The 20452-nt window shown below is 45.3% G+C and overlaps 1 protein-coding gene across 1 annotated transcript in view; it reads right to left on the bottom strand.

The window, feature by feature from the left end:
- Positions 1 to 18813: 18813 nt before the first annotated feature.
- OTC (ornithine transcarbamylase) overlaps positions 18814 to 20452 on the bottom strand; it is a 37631-nt gene continuing 35992 nt past the window's right edge. The window contains exon 11 of the mRNA XM_063353563.1: positions 18814 to 18889. Coding sequence (XP_063209633.1) covers positions 18830 to 18889 — 60 coding nt within the window. The 3' untranslated portion in view covers positions 18814 to 18829. The remainder of the gene's footprint in view (positions 18890 to 20452) is intronic.

Raw genomic sequence — 20452 nt, 5'->3', positions numbered from 1 at the left:
TGCTACCGTAGCAGTCCCCAGCCATGAGCACTTCACACTCTGCTGCAATCTGTTCTCAGTTTCTGAGGCATCAGATGATTCATAACACAAGGGAGAAGAATAACTAGATATAAACAGCAACTCTCGCCATGCTCCTATTAATCATCTCAGAGTATTATTGTCCCACCACATTCCTCCCACTAGCTAATACCTCTCCGGAGTGTTCACGTCCCATATGCTTGTGCAGCAAAGGGTGGCTAAACACGCGTGAAGCCGTGCCCGGGCGCATTTGCAGTTCTCCCAATAACCAGCGATTCTCCCTTTGTTCCTCCTGGAATCTCAGCAATCCACTCCCCACCCACACGCCCACCATCTGCTTCGGGCTTTTTGGTGCTGTCACTGTACCCGTGTGAGAACAACTGCACACAGCTCATCCTCAGACACATGTCAAATTCCAGTCTAGAAGGAGGAACTGTGGGAAGGATATGGAGATCTCCCCTTTCCTGGTTTCTGAGAGTTTGGGGAAAATATCTTTTCTGCAATGATCACAACACAGAAATGATCTAGCTTACAAAATGCTCTTCTTCTTCCTTCCTACACACGCTTCAAAACACACCCCTTGCCCTGATCTTTCTTTGGAGAATGCAGTCTATTGTTAGTACTCTTTGCTATTGTTAGTATGGACTGTTATAGTGTTTCCTAAGTTTCCTTGGTCTAGTAGGTGGAAAAAAGACACCACTTCTCTGACCTTTTGAACTGCTTCCTTTTCTTAGCTATCGGCATAAGTCAACGTGCGGTGTGTAAAAAGGGTGGAATCGTATACATGTGTGTTGGTTTGTGAAAGTGGGGTCTAGTGGTTGAGAGAAAGAAACGGTATGAATATAGATGTATGGGTTTATCTTCTTTAGGCTGTTTCCTGTATGTAGTCCACCTTGTTTCTCGGCTTTCATGAGAGCAGGCAGGTCCATGCTTACCCTACACAGTGCCATTAGCACTAGAAGGTTCTCTGGAACCTTTAGTTATGCCAATGACTTCAACCCAAGCTACCAAACGGATAGCTCGTTTCTGCAACTGCGTGATTTTTCTCTAACTCAATCCACACTACTTTTAAAGCCGTGCCCAATGTAAATCCTGACTGGTCTAAGCAGCGCTATTTGTTTTCAAAATGTCATTAGTTTAATGTGGGAATTTTCTGTTTGGCACAAAAGTGGGGAAAGACATCTTCTGCCTGTGGGTGTGGTGGAGCTCACCTTTGGTACTTTCCATTACAACAGTCACTAGGAAACTGCACATTGCCACATGGCAGAAGGCTACGCAGTTGTCACTATTGAAACAAAACAAGTGGGAGGGGGAGAGGGGAAGGAAGAAATAGCTTTCTTTTCTTTTTAATTATGCGTAATAGTTCAACCAGCTAGAATGGCTTTTGAAAAAAATTCGGTACAATTCCCTTCCTCCTGAGCCTAAATTAGAAGAACCGCAAAGAGAATTAGTCTGAAAGTTCAGAACTGAAATCACAGATTGAATAGAGTATCTCCTGGAGACTTCTCAATGGAAATATCGTCCCCGTGAGTGTTAACAACATATTTGCCATTGCTTTCTATCCAGGCCAAAGAAAAGGGGGGGAAAAAAGAGGGAATGAGAATAGAAGGCTAAATGCTTTTGTATAATGCAATGTTGTGATTTCTCTCCTAGCTGCCAACAAAAGCAATACTTTGAATTTTGGCTGATAATTTAACTGGGAGAATTTCAAAGCAGTTTACAGATTAGCAGAACAACAACTGTCACATGAATAGTAACAGAGACTAGGCAAAACAACAGAAGGAGAAAGTGCAAGATCTCCATAAGAAAACACTGCACATCTCACTGGCAATGAGTTAAGTCCCTTATGTACAACAGTCCACCCCTTACTTCTGCAGCCACCACACCGAAGAAACACAAGCTTCAGGAAAGTGAAACAAGACGTGAACTGGGCAGATCATTTACGTCCTGGCTCTTCTAGCGATGCTTGGAAGTGGAGCTTTCTGAGAGTTCTGAACTTACATTGCAGAGCGTCAGACCATTTTGTTATCCTTTTGTGGTGCCTCCTCATTATACACTTGTGACGCCTCATATGTGTTTTGAGATCTGCTTTCTGTATTTATTCATTTATGCCTATATTTTTGCTGATATAATCCTCATCCTTGATCTTCTCTATCTCCAGCACCCAAACTAAGTTCACCATTGGATGATACACATCATGTCCCTGTGGGTCCCTGGCCAAAAGTCTTCAGATGCAACAGTTTGTGAGAAATTTTTTGTAGAGATGCGCTATCCTACATGGGAGGGAAGGAGAGAGGAAAGATAATAGAATCCATTTCCCCTTTTGTTGCTTTTGCAACCTGTTGATAATCACTTAAGATAAATTATTTTTTTCCCTTTAGGTAAGCTGGCAAATGTCCATAAACGAAAATGCATTTATCATAAACCTGGAGATGCTAGACACATGAGCGACTTAGTGGTCCCTGAGACTATCTCTTGAGGCAGCTTCCCTAAAAATCCATTATTCTTTCCAGGTCTTTGTAACAGCTAGGGAATCTTCTGCTCTACCTTAAAAAAAAGCTCGGTGATACATCTTTTACTTTCTTTTCTAGAGGCAAAAGAGGCAATAGGAGACGCAGGCTGTTTTCAGCTAAGGCCTAATATGGGAAAAATCAGAAGGCTCCAAAGGTTTCACCAGAGCAGTTTTTTCTCAACTCTAATCAGTAAGAAGGAAAGAAGAAGATATGGCTTTGCCGTAGCCTGCTGGGTCCATCGTTTTTCTTTGTTAGCCAACTACAGTATCTGTGTTCACAGCACAAGAATGCAGCCAACAAATCCTAGACATACCATATATTTCATGGGTTTAGCAACCCATAAAAGTTGAGAGTAGCATCTGATTTATCTCAGCAAATGGCTCCAGCTGTTCTCAGGAACATATTTTTTTAATCAAAGGAGGTGTTCCCTAAATTAAGTCTCGATTTGAATCTCCTTGCCCAGGGATATATTTACAGAACTATTTGTAAAATATTATCTGCTTTGTAAAAGCATTTTGAATGCTTTGTTAATGCAGTGTGGTGGGACTTTCCTGTAATCATTGTTTCTTCCCGAAGGAAACTAACATGATGGTTAGTAATTGCAGGATTACCAAGCAGTGCACACGCTCATTTTCTGGCCTAAGCAAGTTTAATTAGAGTTTCATAAATGCTCAGCCACATACATTATTCTGCTATACCGGCCCATTACCAAAGAGACCACTGAGGGGAGGACAAATGACCCACAGAAGGACAGAGGAATGTTTACTTTCCTGAATGATATGGTGTTTTACTTGCTTGCTGTGTACGGTGATGCGTCTTTCAGGCGCAAATGCAATAGATGCATGCCCCCCATGTCCCACAGCATATTGATAAGGGGATAATGACAAGTGATGATGTCATACAAATTCTTGAAGTTCAGCTTGGCCTGGTTTTAAATAGTGATTTCAACCCTTACTCGTCTGCGACCATCCAGCACGGCTGCTTTACAGTCCCTCCCTGCTCACCAACTTTCCTTTTTGTCCCTGAAGCCTAAATCCTGATATGACCCGGCGATGAAAAATCTTCAGGCTGGTCTCCATCGGAAAAAAAGTCTATTGGTCTTCACAGGCCTCCACAAATCACTAGATGGCCTTCTCTCTTACAGAAAGGAAATCGAAGGAGGAGCATGACAGATACATATTTTTGATTGGTTAATACCTAATTTTAACTAGTAGGTGAATGTATTGGAAAGACAAGTCGGAGGGGGTTTTAGAGGGATTTTTTTTTTTACAGTGGAAAATGCTGGTCTGACAAAACTGAAATTTTTGCTGGTACATATGGCTTTCATTAAAATATTTGCAGAAGATGTTGAAATATTCTGTTCTTACCTTTCTGCTACAGCCTTTATGTTACACTGCTATTTTACATAAATGCAAAATGAAGTCTAACTGAGTAAGCCCAAGGAAACAATTTATCCTTAATGTTTGGACATTCCCTTCCATGAAAAAAACCCACGACAGTCACTTTTACTTATGATTCAGAACAAAACCAAATTTTGAAGCCCTGGAGTTTTCCAGAGGATGGGATGTCTGGTTTCTGGCTGCCCTTACTTTTGGTGCAGTCGTGAGATGGGCGGCAATGCTGACCATGCCACAGCGACGAGACCGAAGGGATGCAGCCCACGGGACGGCCTGACGTCTCTGCTCTGTACTGCAGCATCCAAGTGTCGCAAAAGCTCTATTTGGCAGCATCCCTGGAAAACTCCCTTTTACCCCACTCTAATTGTTTTCTTTCCTAATTTATTATGGTTTTTTTCTTCTTTTTCTCTTCCAGGGACTTTTTTCACAGCCTTGGCTTGCTTTCTCTTGTTCCTCTCCTAAATGCTCCGGTAAGTGTAATGCTCTCTGTTGGCAGTCCATATGTGAGTTAGAGAACAAGGAGGAACAATTTGCCCTTGCCTAGAGGTGGGTAAACTGCCTAAAATTTCTTCACGGGAGACATATTCAAATCCCTGCAGGAAGGTGGAAACATGGATGATATAAGACTAGCCTATTTCATGGTTTATAACTTTTATCAGTATGTAAATGAAAGACAGCGAGTGGCTCTTTTAAATGTTCACAGTAAAAGTGTTCATTTGGTCACATTATGAAAAAATAAGCAATTAAAGAGATGGGGACATGGCAGAGAGAGTCAGGGACAGGATTGTGACTCACGTATGAACTGAGTCGTCTTAACCTTTACTTGGGGCTGGGTTGCAGGCTTACTTTTTGGCCCGAGGAAAGTCATTCGCACACATTTTCAAAGCAGCCATTAACTTCAGGGGCCCAAATTGAAACACTGTGAGAGGGACTCCTCTCACTGCAGCGTGTGGGGTGGTCACATAGACCCTGTGTACGGCTAGGAGAAAGGAACAGCTGGGTCTAAGACAAGTTACCTGTGGACTGCTGTGGATATCCACGTCGGGATAAAACGCCTCTCTCTCAGAAGTGCCTGTTTCTATCCCCAGCCTACAAGGGGAGCCGACACGGCTAACTCGTGCCCGAGCACCAGCAGTGCGGGTGTCTGAAGTTAGGTGAGAGGCATCTGCCCTGTGGCATCTTGTTTGATGCAGCTGCCGAGTCGTTGTAAACCCCGTTAACCTCAGATGACACCCGTATAGCGGGTATTTTGGAAGAAAAAACCGTCTGATCCATTACATGCATCTTGCAAAAATTTTAAATCTGACAGCTTGGCATTTTTTTTCCTGAGGGGAAAATATCCTCTCAGGATCATGCTGTTTCTGCTTCGTGATTCTTAAGGCTCAGGGCGCAAGAAAAAAACCAAAGTGAGAAAGATGCTATTGGGAAATCACAAATCCGGTTAGGGGCCTAAACTATTCTGCTGTTCCTTTCAGAACACAATTGCTCAAGCAAAAATTACCTTGTTTTTAGAACTACAGCAGGGGTCAGGTAAGATCAGCATCTTGTGCATTTTACTAATGGAGATGTTCGGCCTGCCAGTTTCAGCGCCTCCCCAGTTGCCATTTCTTGTATTTCTGCATAGCCGTAAAACTGCTACAGGTCTCAAATGAGGAACAAGTATTCCTAAAAATTGTAAGGTGTCAGAAGAGAGAAACAGAAAACACTCAGAAAACACTCCCTATCCATTCTATCTATTTATCTATCCATTCTATCTGTTTATCTATCTATCTATCTATCTATCTATCTATCTATCTATCTATCTATCTATCTTTCCTGTGAATTACAAGAGAAGGGTAAAAATCTTGAAAAGATTAAACAGAAACTTCTTAACTTTCAAATAGCTATGCAGTGTACTAATGTGCATCCCAGGCCAAATTCAGCCGTCATGTAAGTGACTGGAACACTCATGAAGTCAGGAAATTCACGGAGTCAGGCCTATGCCTAAATTTGTCTTCATATGTTGTATGGGGGAGCTCTTTTTTTTTTTCCTTGGAGTGAAAATACAGTTTTCAACCAGGATGTGATACATCCCTTCAAAATTAATATACGTACTCTGTGTGACAGAAGCTCAGCTACAACAGATAGAGCTTTATGCAGCACTCAAAAGCAAAAGCATAAAAAACTGCTACAGCCCTCACACAAGCTGGGATGAGCATGATGTGTCTCCAACGTCTGGTTTGAATTCAGCAGGCTTCTCTATTCTAAAAGAACAAATGGATCTTACTTCCCCAAGCATATGGCGGCAACACATGCAATTTACATCCCATATGGGGTCTTTTTCAGGCAACCGTCGGGCTACAAAATGTCACAAGAAATTGCTTTAGATCCCCATTGTATAGTGCAGACCCTTAGCATTCCCCTTTGTAGCACTGTCCGTAGCTCCAGGGGACGTGCTTTTAATATACTGGATGTGTGTGCTGCCTTAGTACCTGAAAGTTAGGGAGCACTGCAACGCCTCTGCCATCGTGCTGTGAAAAATGTAGGATTCCTTCAGATGCCCGGGATCTAATTTAGCAGCAGACGAAACCAGTTGGTGTGACACACAACAAGAAAGAATGGGACAGGGAAAACAATGCCGTATGGTTATTACCTAGCATATTTTATCACTTGGTCTCAAAGCACTTGGCAAAACGGGGTAAGCAATACTATTCCTGTTTCAAAGGTGGGGAAACTGAGGCGCGAGCAGGTGACTTTTTATAGCGTGCCAAAGCAGTGGCAGAGCTGGCATTAAAGCCAGGCTTCTACGTCACAGTCCAGCTCTTCATGCACCTACTCACACTGCCTCCTCCTCACATACTTCTGTCCTTTTTAAGTAGATCACGCAATATCTATGAACAGTTCAGTCACACACATGTAGATGTGTGGGCAAAAAACCACACAGCCACACAGAAGAAGCCTTTTTATTTCCTTGGCTGCCAGCACAATCATGCTTGATTGGCAGCGTTGTGTAGGCTACACAATAGAAATGCCTAGCAAAATGATCAAATGCAGGTTTTAAAGACTAGCATCAGAAGGGCCTTCCTTCCACGATGAAGAAAGCACGCGTACGCTCAGTGGGAAACTAGATAACCAGGCAAGTGAGGCTAGAATTTCTGGCATAGCAGAAGATGCAAATCAACACGGCATTAAAGTAAATAAACAGATAGAAGCCTGGAAAGGGAACAGAGAATATTTGTGCTTGATGTAATTATAAGGAAGACAGCAGCAGAAAGGGATAAAACGGGAAATCACTTTATCAGTGCACATGCATTAGGATTAAGTGGTTTTAATACTAGGAAGGCCAAGAGGAGGAAGGATTCATAAACTTCCATCACAGTGGACTATTAGGAACACCACGTTGAGCACAGCAAGTGACGCGGGCTGTGGGAATTCACCTTAGAGTGGACCTGAAAGACAAAGGAGAATGGGCAGTGACTGGTGTTGACTAAGGGAAGGTGAGTAAGATGCAAAGGATATCAAAGTTTTAGCCTAATAACCTGACTTCCAGGTTAACGACTCGCTCTTACAAGTACATAAGAGTAGGTAGTTGGTATGCAGAGAAGATGACCAATTAAAACCTGGGTAGATTTACATTAGATATTAAGAATAAATTCTTTCCTGTGAGGGTGGTGAGGCAGTGGGACAGATTGCCCAGAGAAGCTGTGGCTGCCCCATCCCTGGGAGTGTTCAAGGCCAGGCTGGATGGGGCTTTGAGCAGCCTGGTCTGGTGGGAGGTGTCCCTGCCCAGGGCAGGGGATTGGAACTAGGTGATCTTTAAGGTCCCTTCCAACCCAAACCATTCTATGATTCCGTGGATGCACTATGAATTCTACCACAGCACGTCACATAGCCAGTCTCCGGCCAGTAATTTGGCTGCTGTAGTGTGGTGTTACTAAACACAAGACTGGCCAAGGATGCTCTGGGCACAAGGCCGCACACAGCTGCTGGGTTTGAAAGGAAGGGTAAAGAGAGGAATGGGCCTGCAATATTGGACCCTTAGCAATAATTTGCAAAAATGCCTGGAGAACTTAGGCTGGACAGGAAAATTACACTGACCTGCTCTGCCCAATGCAACCCTTTGAAGCGCCTACATTCATTAATCTGATGTTTTCCTTTCACCTCTTCTAGTTATCCTGGCCGGTTTTATTGAGACTGTATATTAAGTCACTCTAGGCTTCACCTTTACGTTTTTGATGTATGCTTTCAATAAATTTTCTTTAGTTCACTCAGGCAACAAGTTCCCCAGTGCCGGACACCCACGCCCAGCCTGCCGTTACCCCAGCCAGCTCCAGCCACAGTCAACGCCTTATTCCCAGGCGGCTCACACGGGGCGGTAAAACTGATAACAACACGAGCACAGCAAGCCCAATGCTTGGAGACAGTAATTGCTCAACGTTCCATGAGAGAAATATTCATAGTACATAGTAAGCAGCCAGCACAGGGAGACCAGAGAGTCCAGAAAGATAAACATAATTGTTCTCCGATGGAGACCTCTAGATGACTTCTCTCTGCCTTAGTCTAGACTGGAATTAACCGTATGAATTCGGGTAATTATTCTCTGTCCTGACTCTTGTGTGAATGGCTTTACAGAGCCTTCTCCCCCCTGTCTCCAGCAACAGCAGTCCACAAGGACATTTCAGATCCTAATTGAAAGGGAAATGTTTGCTAAATGTCAGTTGAAGCGGAAGAAAAGCCCCTTCCATTGTGGCTGGGGGGGGAGCAGAGCAGATGAGTATCTCAAGGGAGGCATGGGGGGCCTTTGTGATTTATTTGTTAGGAGGCAGGTGGGAACCAGTGAATTTTCCCCTGCTTATTTATTTTTGCCTGGCCTTTGCAAACTCAACACCTTTCTAGCAAGGACATACATCGGCTCAGCGCTTACGCAGCAGTTCTCAGGATTGTCTTTATTTTTTCCTACACTTGTGCACGCACATGATAGATCACACTGTTTATAACTCTGTGTGGATTGGTGCAGAGGAATGTTTAAATAAATGGTTGGAGCGTCTGGTGTCACTTGCTGATGGCCACCAACCACTTTGGATGCAAAATGGCATTCAGAAACCAAGAGGGCATCCTTCTTGGATTTCACCTGAGATCGCAATGTCAATGCTGATGAAGAGACTGAAATCTAAGAAAAAAAAAGGATGGGAAATTATGCAGGACACGCTGAAGGCCTCCTGACGGTTGGAGGCAGATGCAGGAAATACATCATGAATGATTTTAGCGAGGTCTTTTGCCAAACTGGGCATCCACCTCTTTGCTGTGCAGACATTTCTCTATAGATCCAGACATCTCCATTGGCTCTCTTTCTGTTCCAAAATTTTCCATCTCAGATAAATATAGGATCACTTGTCTCTTATTTTTGTGGTTACAGACAATATATGACACAAACGGAGCAACGCGTTGTATTCATCATTTAAGGGTTTGGTTATTTTCCCTTAAAAAATCTCTCATTTGAGGCCTTTGTTCCACACTGTATTACACTCCTGGATCCTGGGAAGCTGAGAGATGGGAACGGGCAGAGGGGGAACAGTCAGTTCATTTCACAGACCATTTTGGTAATTCTGTCCATGCTGAGAGTCTCTGAAAAACAGAAAGAAGACCCTGGCTACAGTCTACTGACAAGTACCTCAGTGCCAAACACTGGAGATGGCTCTAGGATGGTCAGACCGGGAGCCCTGGGTGTCAGGCAGCCACGGACTCGGACGCTTGGGAAGGAGGATCCCCAAATCTTGTAGGCTCTCGGCTCCCTGTCCCCTCACCGGGTAAACACCTGGAATAAAGGACACGTACTCTCTTTGTCAGCCTGTTAAAAAAAACTCAGAGAGAAGTAAAACATTACCTAAACAAAGTCTGAGCACTGTCATGAAGTATTGACTTGGCAAAGTGGTTTGATACTGAGAGTAACAACTGTAGCTGAAAAAACTGCCACCATTTTTTCCAGAGGTTTTGTGGTTAAGCGTGTCCCACGTTTGCTTCTGCAGACAGCCATGGTAATACACGTTCTCTGTCTTCATCATGGTATTCGGCCACCAGGCATCTCTGTGAGTAATGGCTCCCCACCAACCGGTTGAAAAAGAGGACTGCTTCAAGGAAAGGCGCTCGCTACCTCCTTTGGAGGCAGTCCAGACATTGAGGATGTAAAGGCTAATCCAGTTAAGCCATCTAAGGCCAATACTCTGCAGACTACCTTCTGTAGCTGCCTAGACTTCGGCATAACAACCCTGACACGCTGCCAGCTACAAGGGCCTTCTTTATTTTTTACGACAGCCTTTGACACCTGTTTTACACAGGCAGCAGTAACCTGGAGACAGGTAGCGTGTGCTAGCTTTCGGAGATACTACGTGCTTGAGATCCACGCAATTTCTCTGAGTTTATTTCTCCTGCAGGTCAGGTCCCACGTCTATACATTAACCTGGCAACTCAGCAGGTCTCCAGTTATTGTCCCTTGTGATGTATGTTGTTCAGAATAAACATGCTTGTACTCCTTCTTCTGTCCATCTCAGCAATGGGGAAGAGAGTAAAAGAAAAGCCGTCGGGATGCTGAGCATTAGCAGTTGGCTCAACACTGGGAAACAGCTTTATCCCATTGCCAAATGGGGCAAGCCCTAGAAGTTCCAGGCGAAGCAACTGCCCTGCAGCGATCTCACAGGTCCATCGGCGGGGGAGGGAAGGTCCCATAGTCGTCTATATTGAAGTAGTGGTGTTATGCCCAGCTGCCGAGATGGGGATAAGGAACGGGTGACTTGCTGATGTAGTCAGAGCCGAAAACTTCCAACAGGCAATAGTCGATTGCCCCCTCAATTCAGAATCCATTCTGTCTTTATATATGTCTGATTCAGATCGGTCTCACTGCCCTCTCGGAGCACCGGAAAAGCTTTTCCTTGGCAGAATCAGTTAATATCCTGCTATATGGATACCTAAAAGAAACGTGTGCGTGGTCACTACAATACAGTCTTTCAGAGGAATTTATTTAACACGTTTTCCTGAGACCTTAATTGCAGCCTTGTGAATCCTAGTTACTAGCCTGGACAAATCAACTGTATTGCTGGAAGAATAACTATAATCTCCGTGTTTCCTTTTCCCAGGAAGGCAACTAGTAAAATAGATAGTTCTGCTGTACTGCAACTTCCTATAGCTGTTTTTGATTGCATCTTCCTCCCTAGTGCTACAATAAGAATTAAACTCCTGTCTCTGGTGCAGTTTTCAGATGCTCTCCTGCTGTGAAGTGATGCTCTGAAATGCCCAATGATTCACAGCTCTGATATTTCACGTCTAATGGAATTATTTCTGGATGGAATTGTTACCTTTCCTGAGAGAGAGGGACTCATAAAGCTGGTAGGAGACAAATTATATGCATCTATCCTTGTCGCCTCCACAGCACTTCTCAAAATCAAATTACTTGGCTATGCTTTTCAAAATTTCTCCTATTGCACGAAAGTGTAAGTAATTTAAAGGAAGACACAGGGCATTGTAATTATGCAAAACACAGGAAATTCAGGGTTACAAATGGATTTAAGAAAGACCCTGTTGTGTCACGGGACAGAAGAATGAGAGGGGAATCTGAAAGCGCTCTCTTCTTCCTTTGTAGATCACACTATCAGTAACTCTGCCTTATAGCATTACATCCCTATAAGGCATATGTAGAGATCACCACATGAGGTGTGTTCTATAATTGCTGGATTGGGATTGAGACATTTTATTGCTCGATGTCGGTTTGAGTTTAAAATTCTTCGGAACTCCCCCATGGTTCCTCCCCCTGCTCCCTTCAGAGGCAACTGTGCCCAGAGGAGCCTGCGGGGCTGCCCCGCCACAGGGGAAACCCCCCAGAGAAGCACGGCTTTGAACTAGAAGAGGGTAGATATAGATTAGATATCAGGAAGAAATTCTTTCCTGTGAGGGTGGTGAGGCACTGGAACAGGCTGCCCAGAGAAGCTGTGGATGCCCCATCCCTGGAAGTGTTCAAGGCCAGGCTGGATGGGGCTTTGAGCAGCCTGGTCTAGTGGGAGGTGTCCCTGCCCAGGGCAGGGGGTTGGGACTAGATGATCTTCAAGATCCCTTCTAACCCGAACCATTCCATGATTCTATGTGTCATTCACTCTCTCGTGTCCTCAGAAATCCCCCAAAACTGCTCTGGGGTTTAAGTCAGAAATCTGAGCTGCGGAGTGGGGCTTGGAAGCCTGCTGATGACTCACGCGGGGATTCTGTGGCACAGGGAGACATTTCTTTTCAATTAGTTAAATTCCCAAAGTAAGCAAATATCCTTCAAATGATATCGATTACGAAATAGTCTAGTCTGCCCAGGGAAAGCGCAACGCACCATGTGTGGGCTGCCATTGGTGGGGTGCCCCCCGGGCTGGCAGGTTTGCAGGGTGGGCGCGAACCTCCCCCTGCGGAGGCTGGAACGAGGTGGGGGCTCAGCCCCACAGCAGTGGGAAGGGGGTCCCCCAGGGCAGCCCGGCCCCCCTGGCAGCGCAGCGTGGTGCAGGGCACGGATCAGCCCATCGGTGGGACAGCGGGAGCCGCTCCTGAGCAGAGCGGTTTGCAGAAAGCAGCGAGGGCTTTGCTGTGGCTGAAGTCCTCCCGTGGGGTGGGGAGAGCGTGCCCCTGGCATGCAGGACAGCCTCCCAGGAGATCAGAGGGGCGCAGATCCCATCCTTATGCCACGGGCAACCACAGCAGGCTGCTCTAGCAGGAGGTGGCATGTGAGGACAGCACTCCAGCACCTGCATTCCTAACGTTGGTCTTCTCCAGCCCTGTGGGGACACCTCACCAAAGGCTTTTGTGCAGCTGCCTATACTTGGACTCAGCAGTGTAATTTTTTTGTGTTCACACTAAAGTGTGTCTTGTTTCAGGTTCTCAGAGGTTTTCTTTCTTCATTACCCAAGTAAGAGCAAGAGCTGGCCATGAGCATTGTCTCTGGCGGAGAACCCAGGGAGTGGTGGCTGGCCATTTGTCACACGTAACCCTTTAGCACAGAGAAACACCCTTGGCCCCCCATGGCAGGGGGGTTGGAACTAGATGATCTTTAAGGTCCCTTCTAACCCGAACCATTCTATGATTCTATACATCCAGCTGGGGCACAGCATAGGAAGCAGGATGGGCCTCCCATAGAAACTGGTTTCTGCCAGACCGCTTTCTGTGCTGTGTGAGCCATCCCAAAACAGGTGTTTTGACATCACTGAGTTGGCGTTGCTGCCAACAGCCTGGTCTTTACCTTCAGAATTGGGTGACCCACGCTGGGGCATGCAGAGGGGTTGTGAATCCCATGTGCTGTACCTGGGGGCAGGGGGGGTTCCCACCACCCGGGGCTAGGACAGCAAACCAACCGACTGCACGTCCTGCCCCATAAGGCCTGCTTCCTGCCGGCGGGGGATCGCGGTATGTCAGCAGCAAGGGAGCCATGGCATGCTCATCCGTGTCCACTAGTCCAAATTGTCCAGGAGTGGGACCACGGCGTGTACCATGGAGAACATCCACCTCACGTTCAGGCAGAGGGTGAGTGTTTCAGATGAGGATGCTGGAGAGGACAGAAGTCAGTCAGGTGCGACACTGTTGAACTTGCCGGCTATGAGCTGGAGAGGGACCTGTGAAGTCCCATAACCTGTGTGAGTAGTTTAGCTTTCTCCCTCCAATGAACATGATTTTGTGCTCGAACCACTTAAGCGTGACCTGTATCTGCCCTGCCCGCTCTTCAGTGCTCTTCTCCTGCAATCACTGCTGCTCCTCACAGCTGGACTTAATTCTTGGCTAAACTGAGTAGCTTTGATCAGCAAAGTTTGCGATTTTGATGCTTGTCCCTCTTCCTAGATATATTATGCTTGTGTTGGAGCCTGCTTTGCACGAGTGCCAACCCCCTTAAAGCAGGCCCATTAGAGAGCAACAGAATTCAATAGTCCTCTGACATGTAAGACAGACCACAAGGAGCTTTCCAAGGGATTTGGCAGGGTCAGGCAATGCTTTGACTGTGGTTGTGAAAGATCTGCTCTCTGAATGGAGTCACCCCAGATTGCTCGCCCCTAGAGGAAATACAGCACGGAAGGGATCATCAGCGTTTAGAGAGGCCACAAAGGTTTGGGATTTCTTCAAAGAGTTGGTAACAAGATTGTGTAAGAACCAAATAGGCTCGCAAATAGCTGTATCCCATTAGTCATGACAGCAAATGCCGGGCTGAATAAAATGTTTATTGTGGCTTATGAAGTGTCTCTGTACACATAACCTTGGGCAAGACCCAGAAATTCTGGGCTCTGCGTTTGAAAGGCAGCTGGTTAAATAGCCATGGCAAAATAATCAAAAAAGCACAGTTTATTTGCTCAATACATTAACCAAATGATTAACAGGGTAATGGGAGACCCAGAAGAAAGAAGAAACCTTTTCCCTTTGCATGCAGTCTGTTTTTCAGACTTTCCACCAGTATTACACATTCCTGGAAAACAAAACTAAGCTCAGTGTACTTCAGCTCAGCCATGAAAGCTCTCCCCAGAACAAACGATCGGCTCGGTGCATCGCTCAGACCTTCCCGCAGCTCCTCCTCCCTCTCTCGCAGAATTGGAAAGGCAGCGAGATAATTTTGGCTAACATGCTGGCCTGTCTTATGAGGGGTAAATATTAATTCAAGAGCTCTGGAGGACTTCACACAGCCATACCTGGGTGCCTCCTTGCTATTTAATTGCAATTATTCCTGTGTTTATGTATTGCATTATTAAATGTATTGCATTATTAAATGCAATTATTCCTGTGTTTCCGGTTTGGCAGCTCAGCTTCTCGGAGGAGACTGCTTCTGCTACCAGATGATGGGTAAATGTGCTGTAGATTTTTTTTTCCAGTGTCATTCCTGATGTGAGCTGGCAAAAATAGAATATTTAATTCTGTTTGAGAATTCTTACTCTTTTTTGTTCCCTGCTGATTGTCCAGGCTTCCCATTCAGTCCTCCCTAAGTTACTGTTTCTCGTATTCTTAGAGACATTAATTATTTGTAGATTCTTTCTGCAGGCCTCTCACCTGCTCTGGTTGCTGTGCTGTCTCCTAGCTTTTATAGCACACAGGGAAAAAATGTTGTTCTTACTCCCTGAGAAAATTACAGAGAAGCATTTTGCCCCTCTTTCTCTACCGAATCTCTAATTAATGTTAGATCATTTTCAGAAGATCACGTAAGGGTAGCCAAAGAACCCCACCACTGCTGGTAACGAGCTGCAGAACAAGTGCTTATGGAATGTGTAAACTGCTAATGGGCAATACTGCATTTCTAGCTCTAGGTAGGGTAATCAGTCCTCTAAAGGGCCATGAAGGTATTGAAGGAGTGCATAGGGTGCCACAGCACAAGACCTAGGGCCATTTGACATGCCATAGGATGTCCTTGCTGGCCACCAGTTTCTGCTCTAAGTGCCCCATCGGTCCCATGTCACATCTGCCAGGTCTGTGCGGGTGTCTCCAAGACCCTCAGCTGTCTGAAATGACAGTAGAGGAGCGACCTGTGGGCCCCTGATCTGCCCTGGGGGCCTCAGCTGGGATCAGACTTACCCTAGTCATATTAATGCCAGATCTAGAGCAGGGTAGGTTTAGATTAGACAGCAGGGAGAAACTCTTTACAATGAGGGTGGTGAGACACTGGCACAGGTTGCCCAGAGAGGTGGTGGAGGCCCCATCCCTGGAGACATTCAAGGCCAGGCTTGATGAGGCTCTGAGCAGCCTGATCTAGTTGAAGATGTCCCTGCTTACTGCAGGGGGGTTGGACTAGACGACCTTTAAAGGTCCCTCCCAACCCAACACATTCTACAATTCTACGATTCTATGATTATCTAGTACTAGCTTTGGAGCTGCGGTTGGGCTTTGGGCACAAAAACTAGCATGCGTATACCCCCTTGGGACACAGCACAGGCGCAGTGCCTGTCTGTGTGTGAGGTCTGGACATGGCTGTAGATGCGGTAGCTCACAACCAGCCCCACGGTGAGGAGGAGGGGAAGTCAGTCTTCCCTTTGTGCCTCTCAGCAGGTGATGGAGTAGGCTGGCAGCTGCCCCTGTCGGTGCGTGCTCCTGGAGAGGGACCAGAACACGGCTCTGTTAATGTGCGAGGTGAGATACCGAAGCAGGGGGTTATTAAATGAGTCGGATGTGGGTAAGACTTGATAGACTCGAACTGCCCCAGGACCTTTCTCTAGGTCAAACAGAAGAGCGGGGCTTCTGGGGAGGGAAGGTCTAAGCTCTCAGGAGCCAGGCAGGAGCCTGCCTCTCTGTAAGAAGACGGAGAAAACAACACCCGATCCTTCAAGTGCACTCAGCAATGAAAACAGCACTTCTACGGGTTAAAGCATAATGAATCTAATGAAAAACACTGTAAGCTATTAGTGACTGCTACCTGTTATGCATTTGTTTTAAGCCCTTTGAATGCTGATTATTTTTCCCCCTTAGAAAATCTTTCTACGTTACTGCCATTTCCTTTACTCACCGCATTTGTAGTCATCACTTGTAAATTCAAGTAATGAATTCATGAGGAGCCTGGATGGCATAATAATACCATCGTCTTGCATGCTACCACCTGGCAATCCTGGGACCTGCGCAAGCGGATTGAGCCTCGCAGTGCGGTTCTGCTGCGTTGGGGAGGCGGCAAAAGTCCCTTCAGGCAGAATAGAAACCCTTCAGGGCACCATATTCCTGGGTCCCCAGGGCAGAAATATACAAGCCTATTTGGTACCAACCCAACGCCACTAGGAAAGTGCCAGCTCTGCTCTGCATGCACCGTGCCGACAGCCTGCACGCGTTCAGTAAGTGGGCCCCGCCGGGATGTGACTGGCTCCCAGCACACGGCACAAACTGGGCATTGCGCCTGCAGGAAGGTGCGGCACGTTCGGCGCTTCCACGCAACGGTCAGTGGCTCCCAGCACGTGTGCGTTAAGGCCGCTCACTACCTCTAAAAAGCATCAGAATAGCCGACGGCGTGAGCAGTTTGTGCAAGGGCTGCCACCATCCTTTGCCATACGTGTTCACAGAGGAATAGAACCATGTGGAATTACCTCCCCGGGAAATGCCGGATCCCATGGCTCACGTGCGATGCAGCAGATCTCTGTGTGTGTTTTAAAAATGTCACGGGGATTCAGATATCTGGCATCCTGCTCAGATTCCTACGTATAAAAAGACTCTGCCATAACCTAGATGCACGTTAGCTCTAATCAGAGCACAGAGAAGCAAAAGAGTAGCAAATAATCGTTAATCTGTTGACCGTGAAACATTTAACACAACAGCTTCGTTATTATAAATCTGCCTGACTTCACTGATAGTACATTAATCAACACAATAAAATGGATATTAATGTGTTTTTTTTTTATGGAAGGACTAGCAAAATTAGTTGTCTTACTCCCAGATAGCACTACAATCAGGTTAGTAAGGGCATCTACAATTGTGAGCACTCGAACAGCTCACAAGCTCCAAGAGGACCAGCCATACTTTTAAGGACCTTCTGAACTGGAATCTAATTCACAAAGCAGGACTTAATACAACCAGAAATATACTGTACTGCATGCATTCTTCTCCACATCCTAAATCAGGCAGTAAAATATTGATTTCTAGCACATACTCCATTTCTCCATCATCGATGCAGCTAGATCTCTGCTGAAGTGTAAATGATCACTGAAGTATTGAAACCCTTGTAAAGCTGTAATGGAAAATGTTAATTTTAGCAAGACACACACAAACGCCTGCAAAAACAGCGAATCAGTCATAAGTGGGTAGATAAACAAATGTATTTTTATTTTCATTTCAGTGATCTGTGTGGCCCAGCAGCATACTCCAATTTCGAAAGGAATTAAATAATGTTTTGCAGCTGGTCAGAAAATGGAAACCCGTCTGCAGAGTTTAAAAAAAATCAACAGATGTTGTTCCAGTATTATAGCAAGGAAAAAAATCAACTTATTCTTCAAACTAATTAGCAACAATAAAGAAGGTGGGTTTTAATAGTACTCAAAGCTTTACCTAAATTAAACACACACATCCAGCCATCGCAACAAACTACGAATGTCATGAATCTGTTTACTACTGAGAAGGATTAGGTGACATGTACACCATGTTACAGTGCCAGACAAAACACAGCAAATCCTTTCTGCAAAGGAGCTGCATACAGCTCCATCATATGGTGCCCCTCAAGCTTGCTTAGAAAAAAAGACATAGAAAACGTGCTTCTTTAGCCAAAATTCTGTTTAGGGAGTGAAGGTCTAGGGGAGATGGACAAAGGATGAACCGGTTCCTTCCAGCCGTCTCTCTCTGCCACATTCTACTCTGCGGAAGCTGCTCTATTCCAATTCTGCAGCAATACCCTCCTGTGCCAGCCCACAGGAATGCCATGGAGAAAGATCATGCTCACAAGGTCTCTATATTTTTGGTGTCAAACAGGAGCAGGATTTGGAGGTTGGGTGGAGAACAGAAACAGGAGCCAGGGTGCCCAGGAAGTGCCGGCAATCAAGGCAAACAGTAAAGCACTGCTTCTCTGCGCACGCTCCCTCAGATCAGCGATTAAATGGACACGTTTAGGGAGACGTTTATGTCTGACATATTATACGATACAAGTTCCAACACAGCTATGTGCAGCCTATGCTATGCCTATGATGCCGGTAGAGCCAATCATTGAAGTACAACCTTGGAAAATGTTCCATGATGCTGATCACTAGAAAGGATAGCCAACTTGGAGCATCGAGATGAAAAGCAGCTTTTGCAATGGCGTTCATTGTCTCGAACATTTTTGCGAATGTAATGCAATATTATACAGCTAAATATACAGTTTTATTAGGGAATCATTCATTGCTTTGCTCCTTTCTGAAGGAGATCTATGTATTTGTGGACCAGACTATTCTGCCGATGAGGAATATTTTTCTCTTGGCAGGAATCCAAGCATCAAAATGTAGGCTTTTGTAGCTGTGGTGAGTAATCTGTCAGCAGGGAAACCATGACAGCCTAGAGGGGGAAGAAAAGAAAAAATCCAATCACGTTGGAAACAGATACCCCATAAAAATAAATAAGGGGGAAATATTTTCCAGCTCTAAAGTCTTGTGTTGAAAATTATTGCCCTGACAAAAGCTGCACACTTAGATTTATCTGCTAGAATTTCTGACGATGAATCAGGAAAGAGCTGAAAATTAGTTAGGATGTTCTGTGGTATAGCTGATAGGCTTTCTCAGTGCGGACACAATACATTAATGGACAGCCTAGGAGAAATGCAGACAAAGCATGTTTAGCCCCCATGCTGAGGCCTTTTTGGTGTCTCGTATCCTCAGCTACTGCTAGGAGACGCTGTACATAAGCCAACGGCACGTGGGCTTGCTTGTGGATTTCAGCAGAACTTTCATTAGCATCAGCGACAGCCATACTAGAATAAGGACTTTGAAATTTATCCCAGTTTAGCTATACTTGCTGTGGTAAAACATGGAAAATCCTCACTGCGGTTATTAGTGCTCCAACTACCCACCCCCTGCCCTCCCCTAGTACTCCAACAAACCTTAGGTATGGCTGTGAAACGAGAGTAATGGGCATGGCAGCTAAATAAAACACGGTGTTGCAGCAGCTCTGCCGTCCTCCCCACACCTGTGCGCATCACAAGCCCCGTTCTTGCTTGGTTTTGACAAGGTATTACCTGGTTCACGCTGTTGTGATTTCACAGCAACGTCTGAACTGCAAATTGTTATTTTGGCCCAGAACGGGATTTTACAAGGGTTCTTGTGGTCTTGTTGCTCTGTCCTTCCTTTCCCTTCGGCACTGCTCAGCGTGACAGCCAGCCCCAGGCATACAGTGGGGACTCAACATGCAGCTGTGCAGCCCCTCGCTGCTACCCATGTCAGCCCTGTTAGGAACCACAGCTGAGCAAATTATTTATTTTTCAGTTTGCTGTCTGAGCTGACCGCGGTAGAAAATAATATCTAAACAAGACCCACGCATTCGTTATTTTCATAGCTTGATAAAATACAAATATGACATTTTTCTTACCTCAAAAAAAAAGTGCAGCTGGAACCCAAAGTAAACGGTTTGTTTTCTTTTTTAAAAAAATAATATTTAGGGCAATTAGAAACATTGCAAAATTGAAATAAAAATATGAGCACTTTTTGGAATTTTAAGGCCAAAATTATGAATTTAATACAAATTTGTTAATAATTTTGATTGTGTCCAAAATCTGAAGTTTTGGTAAATACAATAGTCAACCACTTATTCACCCAGGGCACATCTAGAGTTCATCTGAGAGCTACGGCAGTGCCATTTCTGGGTGTTTTTTTCAACTCCGAAGGTTTCCACTAGCTTTTGTCAATATGATGGTTCTAAAGCCGACAATAAATAATGGGCTGCTGAGATCTGTCAGTAATTTTCTGAAATTCTAGGAATGCTGAGAGGGGAGTTATGGTTTATGTTAAATGCCAAGTGTCCTCTCATGGTTCCCATGGATGACACAGTATTACCCACACCATAACTTTTCAGGGTCCTTCAAAGCTGTGCTCTGGCAGCACTTTCTCAGGGAAAGATCCCACTGGT

Source organism: Chroicocephalus ridibundus, chromosome 1, assembly GCF_963924245.1.
Source record: "Chroicocephalus ridibundus chromosome 1, bChrRid1.1, whole genome shotgun sequence".
NCBI classification, from domain to species: domain Eukaryota; kingdom Metazoa; phylum Chordata; class Aves; order Charadriiformes; family Laridae; genus Chroicocephalus; species Chroicocephalus ridibundus.
This window is presented reverse-complemented; position numbering and strand designations above follow the sequence as displayed.